Genomic DNA, 25,300 nt, shown 5'->3' with positions numbered 1-25,300 from the left:
CATGGAATTCGATCCTAAAACCCGTAAGTATCGTGCTATGCCATAAAACATGATGGGCTAACCGGAGCAGCTCAATACCTCACTTCCGACAAGTCGAGCTTCGCCTCGATCTCGGCCAACGAGCGATGGCCTGTCATCATCGTGAGATTGCGGCAGACAGTCGATAGCTGGAGGACCCAATGCTGAATATGTGTGATGAATATAGACCGGCGCTATTGACGATCTTCACCGCACTGTTGTGAGTGTCAATGACAACGAGAAGGCAAATGAAGGCAAGGGCATCATTGCCAACTTGGCCAAGTTAAAATATGAGCTTCAGCATAACCGACAACTGACGTGAGCCCTTTCATCCTCTATGCCAGAACCGCAAGAGCTTCATTTAACATGCCTATTGCGGCTAGCCCCCTGGATGACGACGGACATCCCGACATCGCCTCGTATAACAAAGAGCTGGAGGAGCGCGGAAACCCCCACTGGCATGATGTGGCCTGGCTTTATTCAGAGTGTTACCTCTGTAAGCTCAACACCCCAGTTTTACAGGAAATGAGATAAGCTACGGCAATGCTTACCAGAAAACTATCCTAGACCGCCGCATGGAAGCCCTCTTCGCGCTGTCCAAGCATTGGAAGGGCTATGACGTATTCGCCCGCCAGAAGATGAATACATTCAAGTCGTCCCGTCCCGCCGTACTAGAACTCGCTACGAGATACCGCGAATTAGCAATCGAGGCAGAGTCGGGGAAAGCAAAAGAAATCAAGTCGGCAGAGGAGATCGAGCAGGCAGAGAAGCTTCTCTTCTCGGAGATGTGCGAGATCTGCTTATGGGGTAATGCCACCGATCTGTCACTTCTGACATCTCTCACCTACGAGGATATCCAGAAACTGCAGGGCTCCGAGGCACGCAAAGCATCGCAGAAGAACATCATTGTCAACGACCTCGATGCTGCTTTCGAGGCAATGCAAAAGGCGCGGAGAGAAAAGAAGCACGGCGAGCGCCGCGTCGACATCGTCCTAGACAACTCCGGATTTGAGTTATTCGTTGACCTAATTCTCGCTGGATACTTGCTGTCCGTCGGGCTGGCGACCAACGTCGTGCTCCATCCCAAGCGCATGCCGTGGTTTGTGTCGGATGTCACGCCGAAAGATTTCTCCGATCTGCTTAATAGCATGGTCGACCCGCAGTCCTTTTACACAGCGGCCGATGACTCGGGCAAGACATTCCCTCCTCTTTCCGAGAAGGAAGTTTCCAACGTGCAATTCCTCTTTGAGCAGTGGAGCCAGTTCCACCAGGATGGTAAGCTGATACTGCGCCCACACGCCTTCTGGACCACCCCGGGCGGTTACTGGCGCATGCCATCTGTGGCACCGGAGCTGTTCGAAGATCTGAAGGAGAGCGAGCTTGTTTTGTTCAAGGGCGACCTGAACTACCGGAAGCTGGTCAATGATGTGAGTCCGGTGTTCTTTGCCTTTCTTTATTTTGCTTTGCGCCTCTTGCTAACAACACCCAGTCCCAATGGGATCCCACCACTCCTTTCACAGAAGCCATTGGCCCGCTTGGCCCCAAGTCTGGGATCCGTGTTCTAGCTTTCCGTACTTGCAAGGCTGATCCCGTTGTTGGTCTCCCCGCTGGCGAGGACGAGAAACTCCGTGCGCTGCCTGGAGGCGGCGGCTCTGAGTCTCGCAAGTGGGCCTGGAGCGGGAAATGGGCTGTCGTGTCTCTTTCTGACGGCAAGGCGTGAGAGCGCACAAGGCACGATTGAAGGTGCTTTCCAGCAGACTTTGGTTTCTGCTGAAAACCGGGTGAATATGCCAACATTGATCCTGTAGATGAGCTAGAATAGTAAAAGATCACAGCTGGAACTAGACGAATTAATTGCTAATCCAGATTGTGAATACAAGGTGTGATATGGCCATGTACCAATCTCGCTTAAACGAGAGAAACATAGAGGCTTGCCATAAGAGATATCACAGCTCCAGCGATTGGCTTGGAGTGATTGAGAACAGTGCCTACGAGCGGTCCTGAACGATTGACTAGAAAAGATTCACTATTTGAGTAATAGTTTAACATTGTTTTTTCGCTTAAAACGTAGATAGCTGCAAGAGAAGGGAAAAGGGTAACGCTTCTGAACCCGAACACCATCCTACTATACTCCTAATGTTACTCCCCACTTCCAAATCAGAAAGCGAATCAAAACAAATAACGTCATTCAAGACTTCAAGAGTTTTCCTTTCCAAGTACTGTGATTCTGCGACTGTCCTTCTGCCTGAGCCGTGACTTGGCAGCAGCAATTCGTTCGGGAGAGAGAACTTCACGCCGGACATCAGTCAGTCCGTACCGCTTGCCCACCCGTTCGCCCGCTAAAACGGTATACCCTGAAAGCCGGCTGCGATACGGGAGGCCTGGCATTGAATCGAGGTTAGATTTGATGTGGGTACGCTCGCGTTGTGTCCGTCGGTTGCTGAGCTGAGTGTCATCGTCAGCAGGGAGGTTCGGATTCCGATAGGCCCGCTGGCCTTCACCGAGTCGGCGTCTTGAGAACGCGCGGTTCAGCGACTTCAGGGCTGTGAGATCGGGAGGTGAGGATGGGGGAATTTCATCCAACACAGCATAATTGGATTCGAGCCGGGGCTTCACTAGAATTTCGTGTAGGTAATGTGTGACCTCGTCATCATCTGCGGCTATATCTCGGGAATTTGGCCTCATGCCAAATGTACACAACGTAGCACTGCTCTGCGCAGGTCGCGAATCGCGGACTTTGGAACGTGGACTCGGGCTTGGGGGAAGCTCGATATCTTCAGTAAGCTCTTCTTCAGGTTTCTCAAGATCCTGACCGGTGAAATCCTGGCCAGCAAAGTCAAACTCCTGAACGCCTGTGTTGTCTTTGTGAGGACTTAGGAATTGCCGCTCAGTGGAAGGTAGCACCGGGAAGCGTTCAGTAGGACCAAGTCGCAGCTTCAGAAGGTCGATCTGTTTCTGCAAGTTGCGGCGCTCTGCATCGGAAGTATTTCTCAAGTTCTCCTCCGAGGCACGGTGCTCGTGGCAGACCGTTTTGAGCTTCTCTCTGTATTCTTGGATCCGCTGCTCCAGTCTGGCCTCTCTCTGCTTTAGTCTTATCTCCTTGTCCTTTCGCCGACCTTCATATCGGGACATTTCCTGCTTCACACGGGCCAGCGTTTGTTTCAGAGTATTGTTCTCTTTCTCGAGGGCTTGGGCTTTCTTTTCTGAATTCTGCGCGAGGTCTTGAAGTGTGCTCATTTCAGATAGCTGTGTTTTCATCTCCTCAATCTTGGCATTGGCTTGTTCCAATTCTTGCTGTGTTTTGCGAAGCTCGTCCGTTGAGGCGTTTGAAGGCAGCTCTTCATTTTTCTTCTGTGTGATATTTGCCGCATCGCTTACGATACCATGCCGTTCTAAGGTGTTGCGTAGCGAGGTAACTTGCTGCTTGTATTGTAATGCAAGAGCAGTTTGTTTGGTCAAACTCTGAAGCAATTGTTCCTTATCGCCTGTGGATCCCTCCCTGACCATGGAAGAAGCAAGCCGTGACACCTGCCTTTCCATCTCGGCGACCTTTTCTTCTTCTTCCTTCAGCTTGTCGGCCAGCCGCATAGCTTCAGTATCCTTCTTCCGGGCGTAGGATTTGGCAATCGACCGGTAGTGGATCAATTTCTTGATCTCTCGGTTGGTCCTCACACGATAATTGTCGAACTCGGTTTTCCAGTACTTGCCTGACTCTGATTGAGGGTCCTCCAAATTGAGAGTGATATCTTTGTCGAGGGTATCCTTTGACTCAGGGACTATGACCGATTTCGCGTCTCCTGTGCTCTCATCAGACTTGGCCGGTTCGGAGTTCCTGGACGCATTCTCGCGTGCATTCATGAGTGTCTGGGTAAGTTTGCTCCTCGGCTTGCCACTTCCATCTGATGATCCGGACATCCATTGGGTACTGAGGGTCCCGGAGGGATTTGGCGGAGTCTTGGCTGGCTTACTGGCCGAGCCCGGGCGTTTCCCTTCATTGTCGATGACACTTTCGCCAAAGGATACCGTTTTACGACGCAGAGCAGTTCCGGGTGTAACAAGTATGCTTTTCGTGGGGGATCCCGTGGGGTTGTAAGTCGCGTCGGCTAGTTTCGCGTCGGTCTTGATCTCTGGCGCTGGTTTTATCGTGTCACTCTTGCTTCGTTGGCGGCCGGGCTGTTTCTGAGACGCGTTGTTTTCATCTTCCTCTGCTCCCGGAGTACCAAATAAAGCGCTCTTAAAAGCACGAATTGCGAAGACATGGCCTGGGGTCTCAGGGGGGTCCAGCAACTTGGAGTCATCTGTAGCATCACGTTTTAGCGAGAGCTTCAAAGGTCAAAGTAATCACCACACCTGTAGTCTGTAGAGTTTGCTCGTTCCCCTTGATCCAGTCCAGCATTTTGCCTGCCAGGGTTAGAAGAATCAAAATTCTTGCAACCCAGTTGAAGACCAGTGTTTATGGTCCGCGCGGTCGGAAAAAGCAGAAGCGCCGATCACTTTATCGATAAGCTCTTGTCTTTTGTTTACTTTTTTTGGGACTTTTGAACACTGGGTTGAGTGGATTCTGTTTGATTTTCTTTTTCTTTTGCCTAGAAGGCATTGGACTTGATGGGGCCTTGTGGATTTCTCCATACAACATAACAACATAGCAGGTGGATGTACACGGAACACACACGTGCGTATACGACGGACACCGGGGCACTTGTGTATGGAGATCAGCCCTGAAGTCAACGACCAGCCTTGCAGCCCAGATCAATTCTCCGCGGTCCGACTGACGAATCTGACAATTGTTTCTGTCTAGTCTCGAGAATCTCCTGAATTCTCCCCTTTCTCCTAAAATTTCCAAGACTACAGTGTCTTGTGGTCCTTAACAGCGCTTAAATCTTGGAAACCTTCAAATCACTACAGCTACCATGTTGTACGCAAACATCAAATATAAATAACCCGGGTTGGCACAGCAATATGCATATTTCCCATTCGGTTGCTCTCCACTTGGCTGCTAGCGCCTGTGCAGCCACATTTTTCGGATTCGGCGTCAACGCTATCCTATGTTGTATGTTGTACGTCCAGACTATGGAGCATGCCCTCTCTTTCTTCGAGTTCCAGCCACCGAATGACTTAGTCTACCAACACATGGTTCACATTCTAATGGCAAGATCTGAAATCCGGGACATCTTCATGGGAGGGCTGCCACATATGCGGCTTCGTATTTCGGCACCCGTTCAACCCTGGGCTGGATCTAGATTGCCGCTAGCAACATTGGATTTTCAGATGGGTATGTTTGTTGGACTCATGGCTACGGACAGTGGAATTACGGGGGATACGCACCAATGATTATTGTGGCTGACAGCTTGTTGCTCGGTATCTTCGATCGTGTGGGACGGTCACAGCTGGAACACACAAACGGCACGAATAGAAATGATCGACTATTGCGGTGACAACAAATGCCCCCCTTCGCGACAAATGCCAGCTCACCGGCTCACTAGCTCACCACTTCATGGTATCCGGGTCCACTATTGGGCAGGGACAACAGTGCTTTAGCTGGACGATGATGATACAACCAATCTCAAGTCAATAGACACATGGGATATCTCGCGAAGGATTGGATTAAGCCCAATATGGAAGGATCATGACATGCAATTGAATCACAATACAATACAAGCATTTATTCTATGTTGTATGTATCCATAGCTTAACCCGATGGGGACGACATTTATCTGAAGCAACTCCACTTTATAACTGAAAGGGCGTATGATCTGACCGCCTGTTTAATCTAGCCTCAGAATGGAAAAAAAAGAAAGATTGCCCAGTTCTCTCTCCACCTACCATACCCCTTTCATCTTTAATCGCCAGCCCCCATGTCGTACGACGCTCAGGGTCGCATGTAGGGCGAGCTCTCGCCACGCCCCGCGATGTCTCCCAAACAGAGGAAGAAGCCCTCCCGCCAGAAAAACCAACCCTCCGATTCTTCCGTGACGTTCCCCATATTTACAACTAATTACCGAGAAATCCACCAGACAGAGGTGGAAGCTCTGTGTTCGATCTATGGCGATGATTTTGAAGAAGTAGAAAATAGGCGGTCGGCTTGGCAGGTGGGTGCAGTCTTCAAGCTTTTTGGACCCCTCGTGGTCACTGACCCGTGCAATCTAGCAATCCTCCGATGTGGCATTCAAACTCCACTTACGATCCTCCTCAAATCCAGATATCCTCCTCATTTTGCTCGTCGAACTGCCAGCTACATATCCTAAAACTGTCCCCAATCTCTCACCAGGAAACCTCGACGGCTTTCGCGATGGAGCGCGTTCCCGAATCCAAGAAATTTTACACAACAAGCCAAAATCTTTACTCGGAAGTGAGATGATCTACGAGCTGGCGGTGTCCATCCAAGATGTTTTAGAGGATGTTGCTCAGGCACAGGCACAGGATAAAGACCTCCCCAGCCTTGAAGAGGAGCGTATGGAGCAAGAGGCGGCTGCTCTTCACCGCGCAGACCTAGAAAAACAAGAGGAACTTCGTAAGCAAAAGGCTGCAGCTGCCGAGGAAGAGCGCGCATTGCAAGAAATGCTTCAAGACAAGATGCGCCAGCGGAACAAGGCTCGCATTTTGAGACGAAAGAGTCGAACCGGCGGCGCAGATGTGAGTTATATTGATGACCTAGTGGAAAATACACCTGGCGCCATCTGCTTTGATCCTCCGTTGGCCGTCAACGACACCGATGAGCAGCCGTTGGTCTTCCGTGCCGTTCATGGCAAGACCCTGCTGCAAAGCAAACAGTGCAAGAAGACCTTCACCGTCCGGCCCGTTGTGTCCGAGGACCGATGCTACGTCCCGCTGCTTGTTTTGAAGGAGTTTTGTCTCGATGAGAATAATTCCGAGGGATTGAAATTCCGCGAGCAGATGCGCACTAGTGAGGATAAACTAGAGTGCATCAAGCGGTTGCGGCACCCCAATCTTGTTGATTTCGTGGGGTTTAAAATAAATCGTCCAATTAGCCACCTCGATTCACTCGATAATTCTTGGACTGTCTTTGCGCTTCTGGAGTATGCAAACAAGGGTTCTCTTTCCGAGCTTCTGGATATCGTGGGGACCGTAGCGGTTGACATGCTTCGCGGTTGGATGATTCAATTGCTCGAGGCTCTGGAGTTCTACCACCGCAGTGGTTTTGTGCATGGGAACATTCACTGTGGCCGAGTCTTTTTGTTCAGGACCCCTTCTGGTGAAACTATCGTTAAATTGCAGTCTAACGTCGAAGAGGCTTTACCTGACCCTCTTTGTGGAAGGCCCTCTTTTGTGGCCTCAAAGTCACCACTTTGGGTGCCCCCCGAGCTGACACAAGACAGTTCTGCTCCCTCCATGAAGACCGATGTCTGGGATCTTGGAATTGTGCTGCTTCAGATGGGCTTTGGAAAGGATGTTCTTCTCAGGTATACCTCAGCAAACCAGTTGATGGTATCTATGGGACTGTCGCCTCCCCTGCAAGATTTGCTTTGTGAATTTTTCCGCCCAGATCCTAGGAAACGTCCGACTGCTTTCCAACTTCAACCTTCTGAGTTTTTCCGGGTGGATGCGCCATTAAAGATGCGAGAGAGAGCGTCGGGATCTCTGTCCCTGCAGAGACGGCCACGCCTCGACTCGTTTGGAGCCATGCCGGCTTTCTCACGATACCACCAAGACTTTGATGAGGCAGGTCAACTAGGCCGTGGTGGATTTGGACAGGTTGTAAAAGCCCGGAATAAGCTGGATGGCCGGTTGTATGCAATAAAGAAAATCTCGCAATCATCGGCCGCAGCGTTGAAAGACACACTTTCCGAAACCATGTTGCTATCTCGGCTGAACCATTCCTATGTTGTCCGATACTACACTGCTTGGCTTGAAGAGGACTTCAATCACATTGAGGAAGAGACTATGTCCTCCACGGAAGGTGACCCGTTTGCTAGCCATGATCACGGTTTCAGTACAGGAGGCCTTGATTTCATCAGCTCCAGCGGTTATCCAAAAATAGAGTTTGCCGCATCAGACAGTGATGATGAAAACGAAGGAACGTTATCTGACCCTGCTCACCCAGAGACGCCAGAGAGAAATAGGGTGCATGATGCTGGCGTTGATTCTGGAAGTGAGGAGGACGTTGAGCTCAGCCGACCGAGATCTAGCTCTTACGCCAGGCCGATTTTAACTACACTCTACATTCAGATGGAGTACTGTGAGAAGCATGTAAGTGTTTTGCTATCGCTCTGCTCGGTGTTCTAGACTAATGTTGTCGAAGACCCTGCGCGATTTGATAAAGGATGATTTATGCGATGATAATGAGCGTTCATGGCGTCTCTTTCGGCAAATTCTCGATGGCTTGAGCCACATCCATAGTCATGGCATCATACACCGTGACTTGAAGCCTGATAATATTTTCATTGACGTCGCAAATAATCCCCGCATTGGAGATTTTGGTCTTGCAACAAGTGGCCAATTTACCACGGCCGTGCGTTCATCCGCAGCAGCCGACTTCGAAGGGAATTTCACTCGCAGTTTGGGAACAACTTATTACGTGGCACCAGAGATGAAGTCGGTTGTTTCGGGGCACTACAATGAGAAGGTCGATGTGAGTTGCGAATTCACAATTAGCAGCACCAGTAGATGCTCACACCTTCTAGATGTTTTCGCTCGGTGTAATTTTCTTTGAGATGTGCCATCCATTGCCAACTGGCATGGAACGAGATCAAACTCTTCGACAGATCCGAGAAAAGAACCACACTCTTCCGCCCACTTTCCAGCAATCTGATAAGTTGCTCCAAGGCCAGATCATTGAATCTCTTCTGAGCCATACCCCGAGCGAACGCCCCACCGCCTCCGACCTTTTGTCCAGTGGAAAGATCCCTCTTCAGGTCGAGGAAGAGACATTCAGACGGGCTATTGTGCATCTGCTCTCAGATCCAAATTCACCCGACTACAAAAACATTCTCTCAGCCATATTCTCTCAATCGCCTAAGAAATTCGAAGATATTGCTTGGGACATAGACTCGCATGCGGTACCGGCCGCTAATGAGCTACTTGTCCAGGGCCTGGTCAAGAAGAAGTTAACCTCGATATTTCGACGACATGGTGCTGTTGAGTCAACAAGGCAAATGCTATTTCCCCGATCTCAGCATTACAACGTCGGTGCAGTACGTGTGCTGGATGCATCAGGTAATCTTTTACAGCTGCCATATGATCTCACTCTTCCAAACGCACGAGCAATTCCAAGACAAGATCACTCACTGGAGAAGACATTTGCTTTCGGCACAGTCTACAGAGATTCACCCCATGGCAGTGAACCACGAACTCACCGCGAAGTTGACTTTGACATTGTGTCCTACAACACTTTAGATCTAGCCTTAAAAGAGGCAGAAGTAATCAAGGTGTTGGATGAAATAATTGAGGAATTTCCACCTTTGCGGTCGACTCCCATGTGCTTCCTTGTCAACCACTCCGATCTGCTCCAACTCATTATGGAATTCTGTCGCGTCACACCTACGCAAATTCCGAAGGCCAAGGAGGTTCTCAGTAAGCTTAATGTTGGAAAATACACCATGCAAAAGATTCGAAGTGAACTCCGGGCTCCGGCAATTGGTGTTGCTTCGACTTCCTTGGATGACCTCGCCCGTTTCGATTTCCGAGGTACTTGAGCTTCCTTTCTCAGACCGGGGACAATAAGCTAATGAATATTTTACAGACTCGCTGAAGGAGACTCAACGCAGGCTGCAGAGCATCATGGAGGGCACTGAATACGCAGAGCGGATTTCACCAATTTTCGCGCGCTTGAACGTGCTCATGACCTATTTGCAGACTTTCGACGTGAAGCGAAAAATCTACATCAACCCACTTAGCAGTGTTCATGACAAGTTCTACCGCGGTAGCGTTCTGTTCCAGTGCATTTTTGATAGCAAACGACGCGATGTGTTTGCTGCAGGCGGCAGGTATGACAGGCTGATCCAGGAATTCTCACCTAATGTCCTATCAAATCGCCCACAAGCACATGCTGTGGGTTTCAACCTCGGCTCGGATCGACTACGCTCATCAATGATCGATTACCTGAAGGCCAAGGCTCCGTCGAAAGATTCCGAGACAAATACCGAGTCGTATTGGGCGGCCCGTCGGGTAAGTGTCCTCCCATACCATCTCGTTTAATGAAAATTTTTGCTGATCTTCAACACAGTGCGATGTACTTGTCGCTAGCTTTGACCCCACCGTACTCCGTACAACAGGGGTCAAACTTATCGAAGAGCTCTGGTCAAACAAAATAAGCGCCGAGCTTGCTGTCGATGCTTCGTCCCTTGAAGAGCTTCTAGCAAAATACAAAGACTCCAACCACCGGTGCATTGTGATCGCCAAGCAAGATAGCAAGGAGCGTGGATTTAAAGTTCGGAATCTGATGCGCAAGGAAGAATTCGACATCCGCACCCCTGAACTGGTGCTGTGGCTTCGATCAGAAGTGCAGGCGCGCAACCACCGCGAGGGAACTGCTGATCCCCGCCAATCCCGCCAATTAAGCCAGCAGGAGGCTCTCGCGTTCCAGGAACGGGCAAATGATGTGCGCATCCTCGTTCCTCAACACCGAAGCAAGAAGACGAACCGAAGGAACATTGTTGAGTCAGGTATGTCTATGGTTCAAGAGGATCAATCCTCGGTCCAGTCCCCCTTACTAACTGATACGTTGTGTTCTAGCCCTACTTTCTGCTCGCGAAGTAGCCGAAAACGCCCGCAACGGCCCCATCGCCGCCATAGACACCCGCGACGAAGTTCTGGACGCTATTCGGGACACGCGTCTCTCCGACGCAGAGAGCTGGCGTAGCGTGATCCAGAACGTACCTCTAACAGAGCGGAAGTATCTCAGTCAAGTGTTCGAGCTACTCACTGACTTGGCTGTGGAGAATCGTACAAATGATAATACGGAAAGCTACACGAACGCTTTCATCTACAACTACCGTACAGGCTCTTGCGTGTACTACGACCTGGGGACCTAGTGAGAAATGAATTTACGACTGACTGATCTCATGGGTAGGGGGTTGGCGAAGTGGAGTTAGGTTGAGCATAAATCTCAGGTCAATGGGGCTCACGGTGTTTGCATTTCTTATGGGTGGATGTATTTCATTAAGCTTGACACTCAATGCCGTCTATTAGCGAGTGCCCGGGATGATACCATGCATGTAGTTATGAATGACATCCAGAAACAATATTTAAGGATATCTTGTATAGAGATGCAGGAACAAAAATAAACATTTTGACAGAGGTATCGTTGCTGTTGTACATGAAAAAATTCGCAATCATGAAGGATAAAAGTGCCGCACGTACTGCACGTAAATCAGTCACTCTCATCGTCGCTGCCGTAGCCGACCAACGGTCCAGCAGTAGCTTTGGATGCCTGGGTCGTTACCCTACCACCATTAAGACTGTGCAGGGCTGCAACAGCAGAGCTGGAGAAGATGCCATTACTCTGGGGCTGCTGCTCCTGTGCCGAAACTGAAGCAGACTCGATCATCAAAGGTTGTTCAGGTGCCTCTAGCTGAGCAGCCTGGCTCGCATCCTCCAATTGACGGGTTCTGGCATGCCACACATCATCTGGAACATCATAGCCCTGTAGTCCGAAAGTTCCCTCGATCTTCTTCCGCTTCTTGGCCTCGGGATCTCGGCCTTCGATCTCTGCTACAAAAGCTGCAGGAAGAGCCCGGCGCACTGCCTCGGCAGCTTGCTCTTCTAACCGGCGTGCCTCGCGCTTCTGTGCCATTGGGTTCGGGTCGACCGTTGCCCATCGTACGTTAAGAATTTCCTACTTGTGTGTTAGTACCTATGTATCATAGATCGCATCTCGCTGGCTGATATATTGAACTTACCTCATGGTCCAAGCTTTGGTTCTGCATCGCAACTAGACTTTGCTTATGTGTTAGTTCAGTACAGACAAGAGAGCTTGAAAAATGGGACCTCACGCAAACTGCGCATTACTTTCTGACGAGTAGGTCACAAAAGCCACGCCCCGTCCGGTAAGCACTCTGGTTCTTTCGATTTGACCCCATTCGGCAAAATGCCTTGAGCACACTTCTTCAATATCATCGCTGGATGTTGATTAGCAATAAGTTTGAAGGATAACTTTTCGGGAAACTCACGAAACTGTAATCCGGCCCACGTAGATTGTCCTATTTTGGCGTGTGAACGAGCCCACTCCGGACATATCCTAAGTCAAGTAGCATTAGCGATTATTTCATACCGAAACAACATCTCCCAATCACAAATACATGATACGCACTTCCTTGTAATCGCTGTGCTTGTCTCTCCCTAGAGTCTGTAGTCAGTTACCCGATCTCAATTCTCAAAAGCAAGGCTGGAAATGATACTAACCAAAGCAGTCCATGTTAGGGTTGAACCTATAAATGACGTGATTAGCCAAGTTGCTTTGTAACGGATGAGCCCAACACTCGAATCGTGTACGGCGTGGGAATGACACTAACATATCATGAATTGTCGGTAGACGATGGAGGTATTCACAGTCCTGACCTTTCACACAAACACCTCGCGCAAAATGGATGCTAGATAAAACCAAAAAAAGGATTAGCAGATGTCCACTGCGATACCCAAGATAACCGTAAAAGTCATGAATTCTCTTACCAGAAGAATGACCCCGGAATGCGATCGGCGCGAGTGTATCCCGAGTCACGCGCAATATTGCAGCGACTGGGCGCGGGTTGACTGAGGCCATATTTGTCGTCGTTGTCGCCGCTTTTGTTGTACCAAATGTTATAGTCTAGTCCCGGTTGCTGCGCGGGCTCGGCTTTGATAGTTGACGCGTCGACTTGTATCCTCGCTGGGCGTTTCTTCCTGCGAATGATCTTGGTCTTTTTAACTGATTGGAGCTGCTGATCTCCTTGCAGAGTGTCGCCTGCGGTGCCGGTTGTCGCCACAATCCTGTCTTCGGCATTATGGTCAAGGGTTTCGGGGTTGGTGATGGAAATAGGAGCTGGTGGCTCAACAACCGAGGTATCTGCCATGGTCGTGTTTGTATTGGAGAGGTTAAGTTGAAAGGTTAAGCTCGAGCTTCAAAAAAAAAGGTCGACGTCCTCCGTTCCAACTGAAGTGCTTACATAATGCTTGGCAAGTGCTTAGGTGTGGGCACGTCGGTGGGATTTGGTATTTCCCTCTCTGAGGCACAACGAAGCAGAGAAAAAGATTTAGTGATTTCGCAGGCGACAAGCCTCAGCAACCGACAATATGGTGAACATTACGGAAAAGATTAAGGAGTATGTTTCTTGTCAATTGTTGAGAAAAGCAATTTGCTGATGTTTTACAGGATCGAGGATGAGATGCGTCGAACGCAAAGTAAGTGTTCTTATCTTCAGAAACCATATAAAACCCCGCTAATGACCCATAGAGAACAAGGCAACAGGTAAGATGTTCTTTTGATCGAAGGAAGATTTGATCTAATTTCCAAATCTCCAAATCAGAATACCATTTGGGTCTGTTGAAAGGGTATAGTTTTGATCCTCTGACTCCAGTTTCAAACATAAACTGACGATGTTTTCAGAAAGCTTGCTCGGCTAAGAGCTCAGCTCTTGGAGCCAGTGGGAGGTGCCGGCTCTGGTGGTGGCTCAGGATTTGATGTCAGTAAGAGCGGCGATGCACGAGTGGCTCTTGTTGGCTTTCCCTCTGTCGGAAAGTCCACATTTCTGTCTAAGATCACCAAGACCAAAAGTGAGGCTGCAGCATACTCTTTCACCACTCTGACAGCTATTCCTGGAGCGCTAGAGTATGGTGGTGCTGAGATTCAGATTTTGGATTTGCCGGGTATTATCGAAGGTGCCTCCGAGGGCAAAGGCCGTGGTCGGCAGGTTATTTCTGCCGCAAAGGTGAGAAGACTAGCCTTATTTAACGAGAAAGAGTACAGAAATTCTGACCGAACATCTGATTATAGACAAGTGATTTGATCTTGATGATTCTGGACGCCACGAAGCGTGCCGAACAGCGAGCTTTGCTCGAGGCTGAGCTTGATGCTGTGGGCATTAGGTTGAACAAGGAACCGCCGTATGTCACATATTATCCGAAGTCATGCGTGTAGACTCAAATACTGATACAGCTATAGCAATATCTACTTGAAAATCAAGAAGGCCGGTGGCATGAAGATCTCTTTTGCGACGCCACCCAAAAATTTGGATGAAAAGATGGTTTACAACGTGCTTCGAGACTACAAAATTCTTAACTGTGAGGTGCTCGTGCGAGATGAGAATGGTATGTGGTATTTTGATGCGACATCCAGGCCAGATTACTGATTGCAACCCCGATAGCTACGATCGATGACTTTATCGATGTGATCATGAAGGACCACCGCAAGTACATCCGCTGGTAAGATTCACACTTATGATAACTGATGTCCAGCTAACAAATGCTAACATTGTTCCTTTTTCTGATAGTCTTTACGTGTACAATAAGGTCGACAGCATCGGCCTCGAATTCCTTGATGCCCTTGCCCGTGAGCCTTACACAGCCGTCATGAGTTGTGAACTTGACCTCGGCGTGCAAGACGTTATTGAACGCATCTGGAAGGAACTGAGATTAATGCGACTTTACACAAAACGGTATGATACATCCACGATTTTTAGTTTCATTGAGGTGTCTGACCAGTATCGCATCTATAGAAAGGGAGAGGATCCTAAGTTTGATGAGGCGCTGATTGTACGCAAGGACTCCACCATTGAGGATGTTTGTGACCAGATTCACCGTACAATCAAGGATACATTCAAGTACGCGTTGGTGTGGGGAGCGAGCGCGAGACATGTTCCGCAGCGGGTAGGATTGGCACATCTGGTTGCTGATGAGGATGTCGTATCCATAGTGGCCAAGTAGAACTTAGAGATCGAGAGCGATGATGAAAATGACACGAATACAAAGAGCTTGGGCCTGAAATTAGGTTTTTGATGCGGTTGATTTCATATACCATGCATGAATCTATGAACAAAATACACAAAAAAAATGCCCTAAACAACCAGTTGATCCTCCAAGAACCAGAACTCCTACCGCAATTACGTTGGCATATTTAGGCAGCACGGGCAACGGCAGCAGCAGCGGTAGCAGCGGCTACCACGTTCTGCTGGCCAATGGTGGGTTGGACACCCACACGCTCCTTAGCGAGCAGGTCGACCAGAAGAGGGCTGGGGCGGCTGTCACGTTGGGGGTAGAGGCCAGCCTGGCTGTTCTTGTACTTCAGCACAGAGTCCAAGTAAATGTCGAAGAGGTAGGATGAGTCGAGAGGACCGCCCTTGGCTTCGGGGTGGAACTGTGTGCTGAAGATGGGACGAGACTTGTGGATCATGCCTTCGTTGCTCTGGTCGTTCAGGTTGATGAAGTATGGCTTCCAGTCCGAGGGCAGAGTCGAAGCATCAACGGCGTAACCGTGGTTCTGGCTCGTGATATGGCAGCGACCAGTGCTGAGGTCAAGAGCGGGAATGTTGTGAGCCCGGTTTCCGTACTTCAGCTTGATGGTGCTGGCACCGGTGGCAAGAGCCAGAAGCTGGTGGCCCAGGCAGATACCGAAAATGGGGACCTGGGAAGTCTCCATCAGACGCTTGAGGTGGTAGACGGTGTCCTGGCAGTGAGTTGGGTCACCGGGGCCGTTGGAGATGAAGACACCATCAAAGTGGTGGGCGACCTTGTGGATGGGGTAGTCGAAGGGGAGGACAGTGACGCTGGAGCCACGACCGACCAAGCTGCGGAGAATGTTCTCCTTAACACCACAATCGATGACAGCAACGTGGGAGTGAGGGTCAGCAGCAGCAACGTGGAAAGGCTGCTTGGTGCTGACCTGGCGCACCAAGTGGATTTGCTCGGGGTCAGTGAAAGCCTCATCCTCGTTGGCATCGTACTCTTCGCCAACGGTAATACGGGCCAGAGAAGAGCCTTGCTCACGCAAATAGGTGACTATAGCACGAGTGTCAACACCAGAGATGGCAGGAACGCCTTCACGGGCACACCACTCGCCCAGACTTTGGACAGCTGTCCAGTGACTGTATTGCTCGGCGACATCGGCAACAACAACACCAGCCGCCTGAATGTTGGGGGATTCAAAGTACTTCAAAAGTCCATTGGAATCCTTTTCAGCGGAAGGAACACCGTAATTACCGATCAGAGGTTGGGTGAAAACCAAGATCTGACCACGGTATGATGGATCGGTGAGGGATTCGGGGTATCCAACCAGGGAGGTAGTGAAGACGGCTTCGCCGGAGATGTTGGAGCGGGCACCGAAAGATTTGCCTGAGAACATGGGACCATCACGGATAGTGAAGGTGGCAGGCTCCATAGCGGCACGCTGACGCACAGTAGCCATGAAGCGGGCCTGGACAGGGCGCTTCATTGAGGCAAAGACAGAGGCCCGGGAAGGCATTGCCTTGAAAAGGTTGGAAATCATTTTTTTTTAAGCAAGAATTTGTAAATCAGTATAAAGCTTTGTGGTATTCAGTTGATGTTGGCTTTCCAGAGGTGGTCCGAGATATAGTCCTGGGAGGTGAAGATCGAGGGTGCCAAACACATAAGCGCGACTGAGCAGATGGCAGTCAGGGTATGGTAGAGAGATGGGGGGGGTTCGCTATTTAGCGCAACATGAAGATCTTATTTGTGTTGGAATTTTGGGGTGGAGAGATTGTGAAGAGAACTGGAAAGAAGGGAAACTAGAGGGTTTTCACCCCCGACCCCGGGGGGCACGTGCTTTCACCGACTTTGCCGGTGTCGGCCCAATCGTATCGCGTCAAAATCTGTTATCGGCTTGGAGCATCTGACTCATCTAATCCATGGACCGGGTTCGGCCTGGACAATGATATCTTTTAGGGCTATCAGGCACAAAGAATTGGTCAGCTTTTTTAATGGGATCATCACATTTATACATTTTTCAAGGATGGGAAGATTATATCAATCTTCGAGATAGTTCAGTAATGTCCTGGATCTTGTCAACTCAACTTCGTACACAGCAAACCGCGTACCAGCATTATTGCCCCACCAAATGGCACATTGCAGTAACCCTGCACCTTGCCTGAGCCATTGACCACTAGGAGGTGCTCAATTATCGTTCTTTTGTGTGGGAAACCTGCCGTTCAAATGCAGAATCTCGGTAGGTTTGGCTGTGTCACAGACGGGGTTCCTCTAGGCTCGGGGTAACAACATAGTGTTCATGAGAAGCAACGCTGGCGGCCAAGGGTAATACCACGGCACATTATTGAAAGGAAGGTAGCACCAGCTATAAGTATCACCTCGAAAACAAGGTAAAATGGTCATGACAGGTAGACTCCATTATTCGCATACAAAAATTAAACAATGATTTTGTCTCAATATTTACGCCCTGCCCTACTGGTATTCCTCCTGCCCTCGGCAGCTTTTGGACGCTCTATTCCCTTAATCCTTGGAGACAACACCCAGGGTCCACTTCTGAAGCCAGGATGTGATGATGGCACTGGAATAGTTGACCCAGATGGCAAATGCAATGGCACTGGGGTTGTGGACGACCCAATGCCCCATGATCGAGAAGGATTCCAGTTCGAGAACCCATCCACAGATTGCAAATATGCGTCTCAACCGCATATTTGGGACTCATTCAAGCATCTTGAGAAGGACATGAGCAAGCTATTCACGCTGATCCACAAAAATGTCAGCTTCACTGTTGTCGGGCATCACCCAATCGCCGGCCGCTACCACGACCTGATGCACTTCTACGTCAACGCTCTACGTCGAGTCAGCATGTTGTTTTTTGACCACGCAGATCTGTTTGAGATCCACCCCCAGGGAATCTATGGTGGATGTAACGCTGAATGGTCAGTGGAGGAAATTCAGTTCAAAGGTGTAATGAATTCCGGTGAGTAAGGATATGTTTTCGTCTTCAGCATTGCAGTTTTCCTGACTCACTACAGGCGACAAGTTCGATATTATTAATGTTTGGGTTACACGCTGGCATAATGGCCAGATGATAGAGATCCGCACGTACATCGATGCACCGATGATCATGGATGCGCTGCACAAGAATGAAATATGGTGGAATGGCACAACTCTCCGGGACAATCTCCAGTATATGCCGGGGCCAGCGGGGATGCCAGATATGAAGGAAATTGAGGGAATGATGGGATATCCAGATGGAAGCAAATACAATGATTAAACCGAAGCGTGAATGCTAAAGAGAGGAAAAAGATCAAGTGTACCTCCACCGATGTAGTATTGTGTACGGAGTGCTCCGCAGTTCAAATTCAAAAGGGGAAGATGTCTAATTTTCTTGGCACTCAATCTACCCAACTCCCCGCAAAGATCCCCATAATTCTCCAAATATGTCCGAGTCAACGCCTCGCAAGCGCTCGCGTTTAGCCTGCACTTTGTGTCAGTCACGAAAGCGCAAATGTTCAGGTGGACAACCTTGTAGCACCTGCGCCCAAACTGGAGCGGAATGCCAATACAATGCGCGCAAGAAACGCCCCAGATCCCATAGTCTGTACCAAGCGAGCCTGTCACTTAGTGAACGACCTACGGATGGTTGGTCTAATGCAGTTCCAAATACTATCAGTGCCGGAGCAAATGCTGCGGTACAGGCTTCTCCCCGCCGTACCAGTCCAGAGGGCGTTACCAATTCCCTACAGGCCAATTCTGGGGCCGCGTTTGTTCGCAAACTTGGGCTCAAAATTGACCCAGCGCATGCACCACGGTTGCAATTGTTTGCTTGGAATATTGGCGAGAGGCGGATATCGCCAACATCATCATCGGCACTTCCCTCATTGCCTACCACGGCGCCGACGCCGACGACTATCACCAAAATCTTATCCCAGGAAGAGATGCGGCGGCTAGCAGCAATTTACTTCGAGAAGATTGATTCATGCTATACATTTCTGGACCGTAAGACGATATTTCGTCGAATAGCAAAGCGCTGGGAATCTATGTCATCTCCTATCGACACCGCGGAACAGCCCCATGATGCTGTACTATGCGGCGTGGCTGCCTTCGGGCATCTATTTTCGCGGCGCGAGATCATAGCAATAGAAACTCAACTTGTTGAGGCCGCGCGCATTCTACTGGATAAGAGCATCCTCGCAGCGGAAACACCTTCGGTTGACGTAGTGACAGGGTGGGTGTTGCGTGCTGCGTATCTACGCATGACCGCCTCACCACATGCCGCGTGGATGGCCAGTTGTACACTGATGCATCTCATCGAAGCTGCAGGATTGCACCTTAAAACTTCAGATTCTGAAGCAGCGGCCCTGCTCCAAACATCACCTCCCGAAACACACGATAGTCAAGATGGCGACATGGAATACCAGGGCACCAGCGACCCTGAAACTCGGCGAAGACTATTTGGCATGGCTCGCCACCTCAACACATGGATTTCCTTCGACCTCGGTCGCTCCCGTGTTGTTCTTCACGGCGCCACAGCTCTCTCCCCCACAAGCATACCCCAACCACGCAACCCACAACATCAAGCACCACCCCGAGTCCCACGCGCAGACCTATTCCACCTCCTCCCACTCTCTGAAAAGCTCGACCCTACAGGGCCATCACCGCAAGACCTTTCGGAACTCGAAACAGCCCTCACCTCCGTCCTGGATATAGTCTACTCCGAACCCTCGCTAATTTTAGTCCAATGCAACCTTATGCTATGCATATATCGTCGTCTCCGCGCTCTGAATCCACACGGCCCATTATCCTCTAACCTCCTTGACCGCGTCCTTGCACTGGCATGCCGTGGGCTCCGTGCCGCTCGAGGAATGGTCGCCTTAAGCTGCCCCTGGCACCAAGTTGCCAACGTCCCATTTCAGGTCGTCTGCTCACTTCTAGCGATTGACAATCGGGCTGCGTTGGCGTTGCTCGCTGATGCGATGCGGACTCTGCGTGAAGTTCTCACTGCCTACGATACAACTTCTATGCGTGAGGCGTATTCTACGGCATACCTACTTATCGCGTTGCATCAGCGGCGAAAGGAGGATGATACCCGGGCTCTTGCCGAGGTGTTGCGGGTCAACGCTGCTGCCGCGGCTCCAGCGGACGACCAGAAAGATAGGTACATTGCAAAGACACCTTTGTCCGATCAGAGCCAAAGGCCGGAACAGGCTGCGCTAGACGGGCTAGTATCAGATGCGGAGTTCTCATGGCTGGGTGATTTGATGATTGATATGCCTAGTCTGCAAAACTTCGACCTGGACCAATTCTTGATGACGGATGTCCCATGGCCTTTACCCGAGATGGGAATTTGAGGTAGTTTGATCGGAGTTTTCCATACTGATGCACTGATTGCATAGATTGTAATACAATTCCTAATTCGCTCCTGCCGTCGGGGAGTTTTAAGACCCCTTCCTCCCTGATTCTGACAGGCCAACCACTACAACTCCCCTCCCTTTCTTTCATCTCCACTTTTGCGTTCTTAAATTCAATCCTACTGGGAGCATTATGGAATGGAGAGGGACAACTAGAAGAGATTAGATGGACATCGGTCTCCGCTCCACCAACGGGTGGAATTGTAGATCATTTTTTTCAACTTCCAACGCAAAGTGGAAAATGCAAATCAAAAACTGTTCAAAAGAATCAATTTGATCCTCCAATATCTTCTGACTTCTGACATGTTCAAAGCCGAATGGGTCGAGTTGGTATTTCGAAACTTCTCGAAACTTCCATTGTCCATGTCACCACGTCAAGACTTGATGCCTGACGTCACTTGGGAGACACCTAGATGACTGACATTCAAGTACACTACAATTCCAGTTCCTTATAGGCTCTTTGTGCTCTATTTCATCTATGTCATGACATTCAACCCGTGTGTTTCCATATTCACTTGATTCTCAATTCTCTTCAAAACGCATGATCCGCCTTTTCTTTTCGAACCTTCTACATCATTCGCGAAGCACACCGCACCATCTCTCACTTCCCACGCAGGATTCTTTAACCTGTCAGAAATCACCGTTGGTACATAAAAGTACACATCCGCTTTTAAGCCCACGCTTTTTGAACACCTTTTTGCATTTTCCACAAATCAAACTTTACCCCGCACTATGGTTGCTGAAACCAAGCTCTACGACGCTTTGAGCGTCAAGCCCGATGCCACACAAGATGAGATTAAGAAAGCATACCGCAAGGCAGCATTGAAGCACCACCCCGACAAGAACAAAGACAACCCTCAGGCTGCTGATAGATTCAAAGGTATATTACCCCGCACAGGTTCGATTGGCCAGACATGACTGACAGTTTCTCAACAGAGGTGTCGCAAGCCTACGAAGTCCTATCCGATCCCGAGAAACGCAAGGTCTACGACCAGTTTGGCCTCGAATACTTGATGCGTGGCGGCCCACCCCCACCCCCGCCAGGGGGAGGCGGAGGAGGTGCAGGTGGCTTTGACGGTGGCATGCCCGGAGGATTCAGCTTTGGCGGCATGCCCAACGGGGGAGGAAGCCGGAAGTTCCACTTTTCCACAGGTCCCGGCGGTGGTGGTGGATTCAGATTCAGCGATGCCAACGACACTTTCCGCACCTTTGCCAAGGACGGCGGCAGTGGCATGGGCGGTATGGGCGGTATGGGCGGTATGGGCGGTATGGGCGGTATGGGCGGCATGGGCGGCATGGATGAAGAAGACATTATCTCGATGTTCGCAGGAGGACTGGGCGGCGGCGGCAGCGGCTTCCGTAGCAGCCGTCCCGGATACTCGAAACCGAAACGCGCACCCACACCCGAGCCAACTATCATTGAGAAGGACCTACCACTCACTTTGGAGGAAATCTACAATGGTACCTCTAAAAAAGTCAAGACGAAAAGCAAGGCCTTTGACAGTATGGGCAAGCTCACCACCAAGGAAGTGACTTTGGAAGCCAACATCAAGCCAGGGCTGCGTGCTGGCTCGAAGATCAAGTACAGAAATATCGGGGATCAGGAAGAGGGGGGACGACAGGATGTTCACCTAATTGTAAAGGAGGTATGAGATCGTCCCCGACTGACAATTAGACTTCATGAACCATTGCTTACAACCTTTTACAGATCGATCATCCTTCTTTCAAGCGTTCTGGTGACAACCTTATCACAACGGTCGATCTCAGCCTGAAGGATGCACTGACTGGCTGGGACCGCATTGTCCGCACTATCGACGGGAAATCAATCCGTGTGTCAAAGCCCGGTCCAACCCAACCCGGTCATGAAGAGCGTTATCCTGGCTTGGGCATGGTGAGCTCCAAGAACCCTAGCAACCGCGGCGACCTAATCATCCGCGTCAACGTCAGCTTCCCGAATAGCTTGACTAGCTCCCAAAAAGACATTCTCCGGGATGTGCTGCCTTAGAAAGGATTTGATTTCATTGCATATACCTGGCGTTTGGGGTTAGCGGGAGCGGACAATTTAATGACAACGACACGAACCAACTTTTGTATGTTTCTCAATGATCTCTTTTATGCGACAGACTAGTTTTTCTGTATAGAAGGTTGCCCACCTGGAGGCCTTGATCAAACCTTGTAATATTACATGTGTTGTAGTCTAACCCAATTGAGCGAATGCGGAGAAACCAGTGACACCTTGGAGAAACCAACCTGGCAATTCGTCATTTCTGTTGTACTTTCGTTTCACTCGATATCCCTTGATTTATTTACACAAACTATGAAACGAAGAATCACCCTAATCCAGCGCGTTGATGCTGGATTCGACCCGCAGCAAGCTGTTTTAACCGCATCATCCCTCTCCATCCGCGGCCTGGACGCCGCGCGGGAGGATCGAATTACGATTGGACTAGACAAGCTCCCAGAAGAGGTGAGAGGGAATTGGTGACTGCAGAACCTACTGGGAATTGAACAATGCTAACCTGGTATAAATTTGTCGTGTTTAGTTGCGTACTGTCCTTGAGCAATCCCATGAGCTCCACCTCCGCTGGGCCTCCGAGGGGTCTTTTGATGCTGTCGTGCCATTCAGCAGCCGGGTTTCACCTGGTTTGCATGTGCATTATACTCCGCTTAATTCGGAATCATCTTCGTGAGCTCTTTTTTACATCTTGGGGTTGGGGGAAATGCGATTGATTGATTTGGTTATCGATAGGGAGGCACTGTGCACCCTTCTCCACACGATAGTCGCGCCCAACAAAGACGCTCAATATAAGAGTTGTTCGAAGCAGGAGGTATCTTGCGATTTTTTCTTTCGCTTCGGGACAACTCCCTGTCCACGTTTTTGCATGTGTTCGATCTGACCTGTAATCTGCCACACAGGCATCGTTCATCACACCCCCGCCATTATCGACACGATTCGCTTCCTCGGCCTCCCTACAATTTTACACCCACCTCCCTTCCATCAAGCATCTGGTCGAATATATTCAGAACACTGTCTGTGATCAGAGTCGTACAGATGGCCCCGAGTGCCACACCCGGGCCGATGCTCTCCTCTCCGCAGACTCGGTCGATATCGACTATGACAGCAGTTCGCACGCCTTGACTGTGTCCGGGCTCTGGACTAGTCCACCGACGGGCGGTTGGACCGATCAATTTCAGACGCCAGCATCCGATGCCGATCAAATCGAGTTCGGTCTCTTGGGCGCCGAGGCAGGACTTGAGCCAGAGGAGATCAAGATGGGCGGGCTGTTAGCGGTTGTCGGACAGGACAAGAAGCTAAGTATGTGCCCTCGGCATTTCTCATGTCGCTAGTCTTTCTTCTATCGCGGGGTATCCTAAAATGCTCGACTGACCCTTTTATAGAACCAACCATGTTCTCATTCCCCTCCCGTCACCAACCTCTCACTGAACCGTCGAGCTATACCGTCTCATTCGCTCCCCCAACTGGTCTTCATCCAACGATGTCTATATCTATGCCCCGATCATCCCTCAAACGACCACCAGCACCCAGCGATGCAACCTGTGCTCTACACACATACCTCACACTCCCCTCCACCATCTTCGGAGATCAATACCAGCTCGCCACAACAGATCCACTCTTCCTCGAGTCACACAAACTCGTAGCTCTGCGTGCCTTGGCAGGCGAAATGGATCTTGAAGCCCCGGACTGGGTTGTTCAGCGCTGGGGCTCAAACTGGCTCCTCGAACTAACAACCCCCCCAGAAACCGAAGACGTGGCCAGCATACCAGACCCCTCAAACTGGACTTCTACCATTCCTCTACACCTGCGCTACCTGCCGCCATCCGAAACAGGGCATCGCACTGCCCACGTTCCCTGGCCCGTCGTCTTCTGGGCCTGTACTACCGAGGACGACACGAAGATGGGTATTAATCCCTTCGACCGCTCAAACCTCGGCTGGGATAGCTTGTTCGGTCCGCGAACCCTGTTCTACCAGCTTCAGCCTGCGGGTGATCGTCTTGTTGAGGAGATCGATGTGCCGGTTCTACGTCTTACGGGAGATGGCTACTTCCAGGGTAAACACATCGAGCTTGGCACTTGCGTGGTTATCTCTCTTGGGTTCATGTGGGTGCTTTGGCGACTTGTTTGTGTTGCATGGCCGTCTGGTGCTGGAAGTAAACGGGCCGAGACTGCGCACAATAAGAAAGAAGAATAGGGTTATATGATACTCGGTGGTTTACTCACTACCGTTGACCTTTCTCATCCTTTTTTCCCTCTTGATTTCAAAGTGTTCGTCTTGCGAGTGTCTATATGAGTCTTAAAGCAGGAACCCTAAAGCATGGACCTTTTCAGTATTACAACTTGAGCGACCCTCACAATATTGATAATTGAGCGTGGACTTCTTGATGTGTGCCCTCTTGCGTGACATCAAAGAGCAGAACGGCTGTGGTTTCCCCGGCATAGCTGCATCCTTAGCCAACGGTGTGATCTCCGGGCATTAAGTGGCGGGTATCCATGATGGCTGAATCGCTGTGACATGGTCCTTGGAGTTTCTAGCTGCTGGTAGAATGGTATGAATGATCCAGTTTGTTCCCTGGGCTTTGGATAGCCTGTAATGTAGTTTGATAAAACTAACGAATGATAGCAAGATGGGATTGTGGATCTATGAAGGCTGGAGGCCATTACTATTGGCATTGGTGACTTTGAAAGTACATCACTAGAGACTCTGATGCCAAAGACCAGTACGCCAGCTCCCCTGCAAGTGATTGGCAAATCTGCCATATTTTCAGGATGGTATCCGGTCGCCAAGAAGGGTCCTATGTTCCGTAAATGCAGATTCTGAAATGAGAATGAACATATTTGTACAAGAGAGTGCTAGCATAAGGCATGGCTGGAGTCGTGGTGGTAGCTGTTCCACAGTCCCGGTCTCATTGTCTCAGTCATCTTGATTCATTGGCATTTTTGGCCACCATTTTGTTGCAAGTCATAGGAAAGTTCCCATTAA

The 25,300-nt window shown here is 49.9% G+C and overlaps 10 protein-coding genes across 10 annotated transcripts; 7 read left to right on the top strand and 3 right to left on the bottom strand.

Annotated features, from left to right (window-relative positions):
- Position 1: 1 nt before the first annotated feature.
- Positions 2–1,738, top strand: Pdw03_7290 (Serine/threonine protein phosphatase 5; the record flags this gene model as incomplete). The annotated part of the gene is made up of 6 exons (XM_014678558.1): positions 2–23; positions 71–141; positions 206–336; positions 402–514; positions 586–1,445; positions 1,508–1,738. 6 exons carry the CDS (start codon positions 2–4, stop codon positions 1,736–1,738), a joined length of 1,428 nt encoding a protein of 475 aa, XP_014534044.1.
- A 476-nt stretch (positions 1,739–2,214) lies between these two features.
- On the bottom strand, positions 2,215–4,414 carry Pdw03_7289 (Spindle-body formation-associated protein; the record flags this gene model as incomplete). Its single annotated transcript, XM_014678559.1, has 2 exons — positions 2,215–4,316; positions 4,369–4,414. 2 exons carry the CDS (start codon positions 4,412–4,414, stop codon positions 2,215–2,217), a joined length of 2,148 nt encoding a protein of 715 aa, XP_014534045.1.
- Positions 4,415–5,927: 1,513 nt separating this feature from the next.
- On the top strand, positions 5,928–11,009 carry Pdw03_7288 (Protein kinase (Gcn2), putative; the record flags this gene model as incomplete). Its single annotated transcript, XM_014678561.1, has 7 exons — positions 5,928–6,107; positions 6,166–8,226; positions 8,279–8,608; positions 8,661–9,663; positions 9,719–10,143; positions 10,202–10,640; positions 10,711–11,009. The coding sequence occupies 7 exons, from the start codon at positions 5,928–5,930 to the stop codon at positions 11,007–11,009; spliced, it is 4,737 nt and encodes a 1,578-aa protein (XP_014534047.1).
- Positions 11,010–11,347: 338 nt separating this feature from the next.
- On the bottom strand, positions 11,348–13,025 carry Pdw03_7287 (U2 auxiliary factor small subunit; the record flags this gene model as incomplete). The annotated part of the gene is made up of 8 exons (XM_066101608.1): positions 11,348–11,812; positions 11,877–11,913; positions 11,970–12,095; positions 12,147–12,214; positions 12,287–12,315; positions 12,379–12,404; positions 12,489–12,566; positions 12,646–13,025. 8 exons carry the CDS (start codon positions 13,023–13,025, stop codon positions 11,348–11,350), a joined length of 1,209 nt encoding a protein of 402 aa, XP_065956691.1.
- Positions 13,026–13,245: 220 nt separating this feature from the next.
- On the top strand, positions 13,246–14,874 carry Pdw03_7286 (GTP binding protein (Gtp1), putative; the record flags this gene model as incomplete). The annotated part of the gene is made up of 10 exons (XM_014678563.2): positions 13,246–13,274; positions 13,325–13,353; positions 13,406–13,420; positions 13,479–13,503; positions 13,559–13,880; positions 13,946–14,055; positions 14,114–14,259; positions 14,316–14,373; positions 14,442–14,606; positions 14,667–14,874. The coding sequence occupies 10 exons, from the start codon at positions 13,246–13,248 to the stop codon at positions 14,872–14,874; spliced, it is 1,107 nt and encodes a 368-aa protein (XP_014534049.2).
- Positions 14,875–15,064: 190 nt separating this feature from the next.
- Positions 15,065–16,378, bottom strand: Pdw03_7285 (Carbamoyl-phosphate synthase, small subunit; the record flags this gene model as incomplete). The annotated part of the gene is made up of 1 exon (XM_014678564.2): positions 15,065–16,378. One exon carries the CDS (start codon positions 16,376–16,378, stop codon positions 15,065–15,067), a length of 1,314 nt encoding a protein of 437 aa, XP_014534050.2.
- Positions 16,379–17,331: 953 nt separating this feature from the next.
- Pdw03_7284 (protein RDR1) lies at positions 17,332–18,163 on the top strand (the record flags this gene model as incomplete). The annotated part of the gene is made up of 2 exons (XM_014678565.1): positions 17,332–17,866; positions 17,922–18,163. The coding sequence occupies 2 exons, from the start codon at positions 17,332–17,334 to the stop codon at positions 18,161–18,163; spliced, it is 777 nt and encodes a 258-aa protein (XP_014534051.1).
- Positions 18,164–18,329: 166 nt separating this feature from the next.
- Positions 18,330–20,240, top strand: Pdw03_7283 (C6 transcription factor, putative; the record flags this gene model as incomplete). The annotated part of the gene is made up of 1 exon (XM_014678566.1): positions 18,330–20,240. One exon carries the CDS (start codon positions 18,330–18,332, stop codon positions 20,238–20,240), a length of 1,911 nt encoding a protein of 636 aa, XP_014534052.1.
- Positions 20,241–21,032: 792 nt separating this feature from the next.
- Positions 21,033–22,259, top strand: Pdw03_7282 (Heat shock protein DnaJ, N-terminal; the record flags this gene model as incomplete). Its single annotated transcript, XM_066101607.1, has 5 exons — positions 21,033–21,180; positions 21,237–21,803; positions 21,858–21,946; positions 22,009–22,191; positions 22,248–22,259. 5 exons carry the CDS (start codon positions 21,033–21,035, stop codon positions 22,257–22,259), a joined length of 999 nt encoding a protein of 332 aa, XP_065956690.1.
- Positions 22,260–22,617: 358 nt separating this feature from the next.
- On the top strand, positions 22,618–24,511 carry Pdw03_7281 (PIG-X/PBN1; the record flags this gene model as incomplete). The annotated part of the gene is made up of 5 exons (XM_066101606.1): positions 22,618–22,767; positions 22,844–22,986; positions 23,050–23,128; positions 23,217–23,616; positions 23,700–24,511. The coding sequence occupies 5 exons, from the start codon at positions 22,618–22,620 to the stop codon at positions 24,509–24,511; spliced, it is 1,584 nt and encodes a 527-aa protein (XP_065956689.1).
- Between the last annotated feature and the right edge of the window lie 789 nt (positions 24,512–25,300).

Source organism: Penicillium digitatum, chromosome 2 (assembly GCF_016767815.1).
Source record: "Penicillium digitatum chromosome 2, complete sequence".
Taxonomy (NCBI): Eukaryota; Fungi; Ascomycota; class Eurotiomycetes; order Eurotiales; family Aspergillaceae; genus Penicillium; species Penicillium digitatum.
The sequence above is the reverse complement of the archived record's forward strand: the minus strand, read 5'-3'. Positions and strand labels throughout refer to the sequence as shown.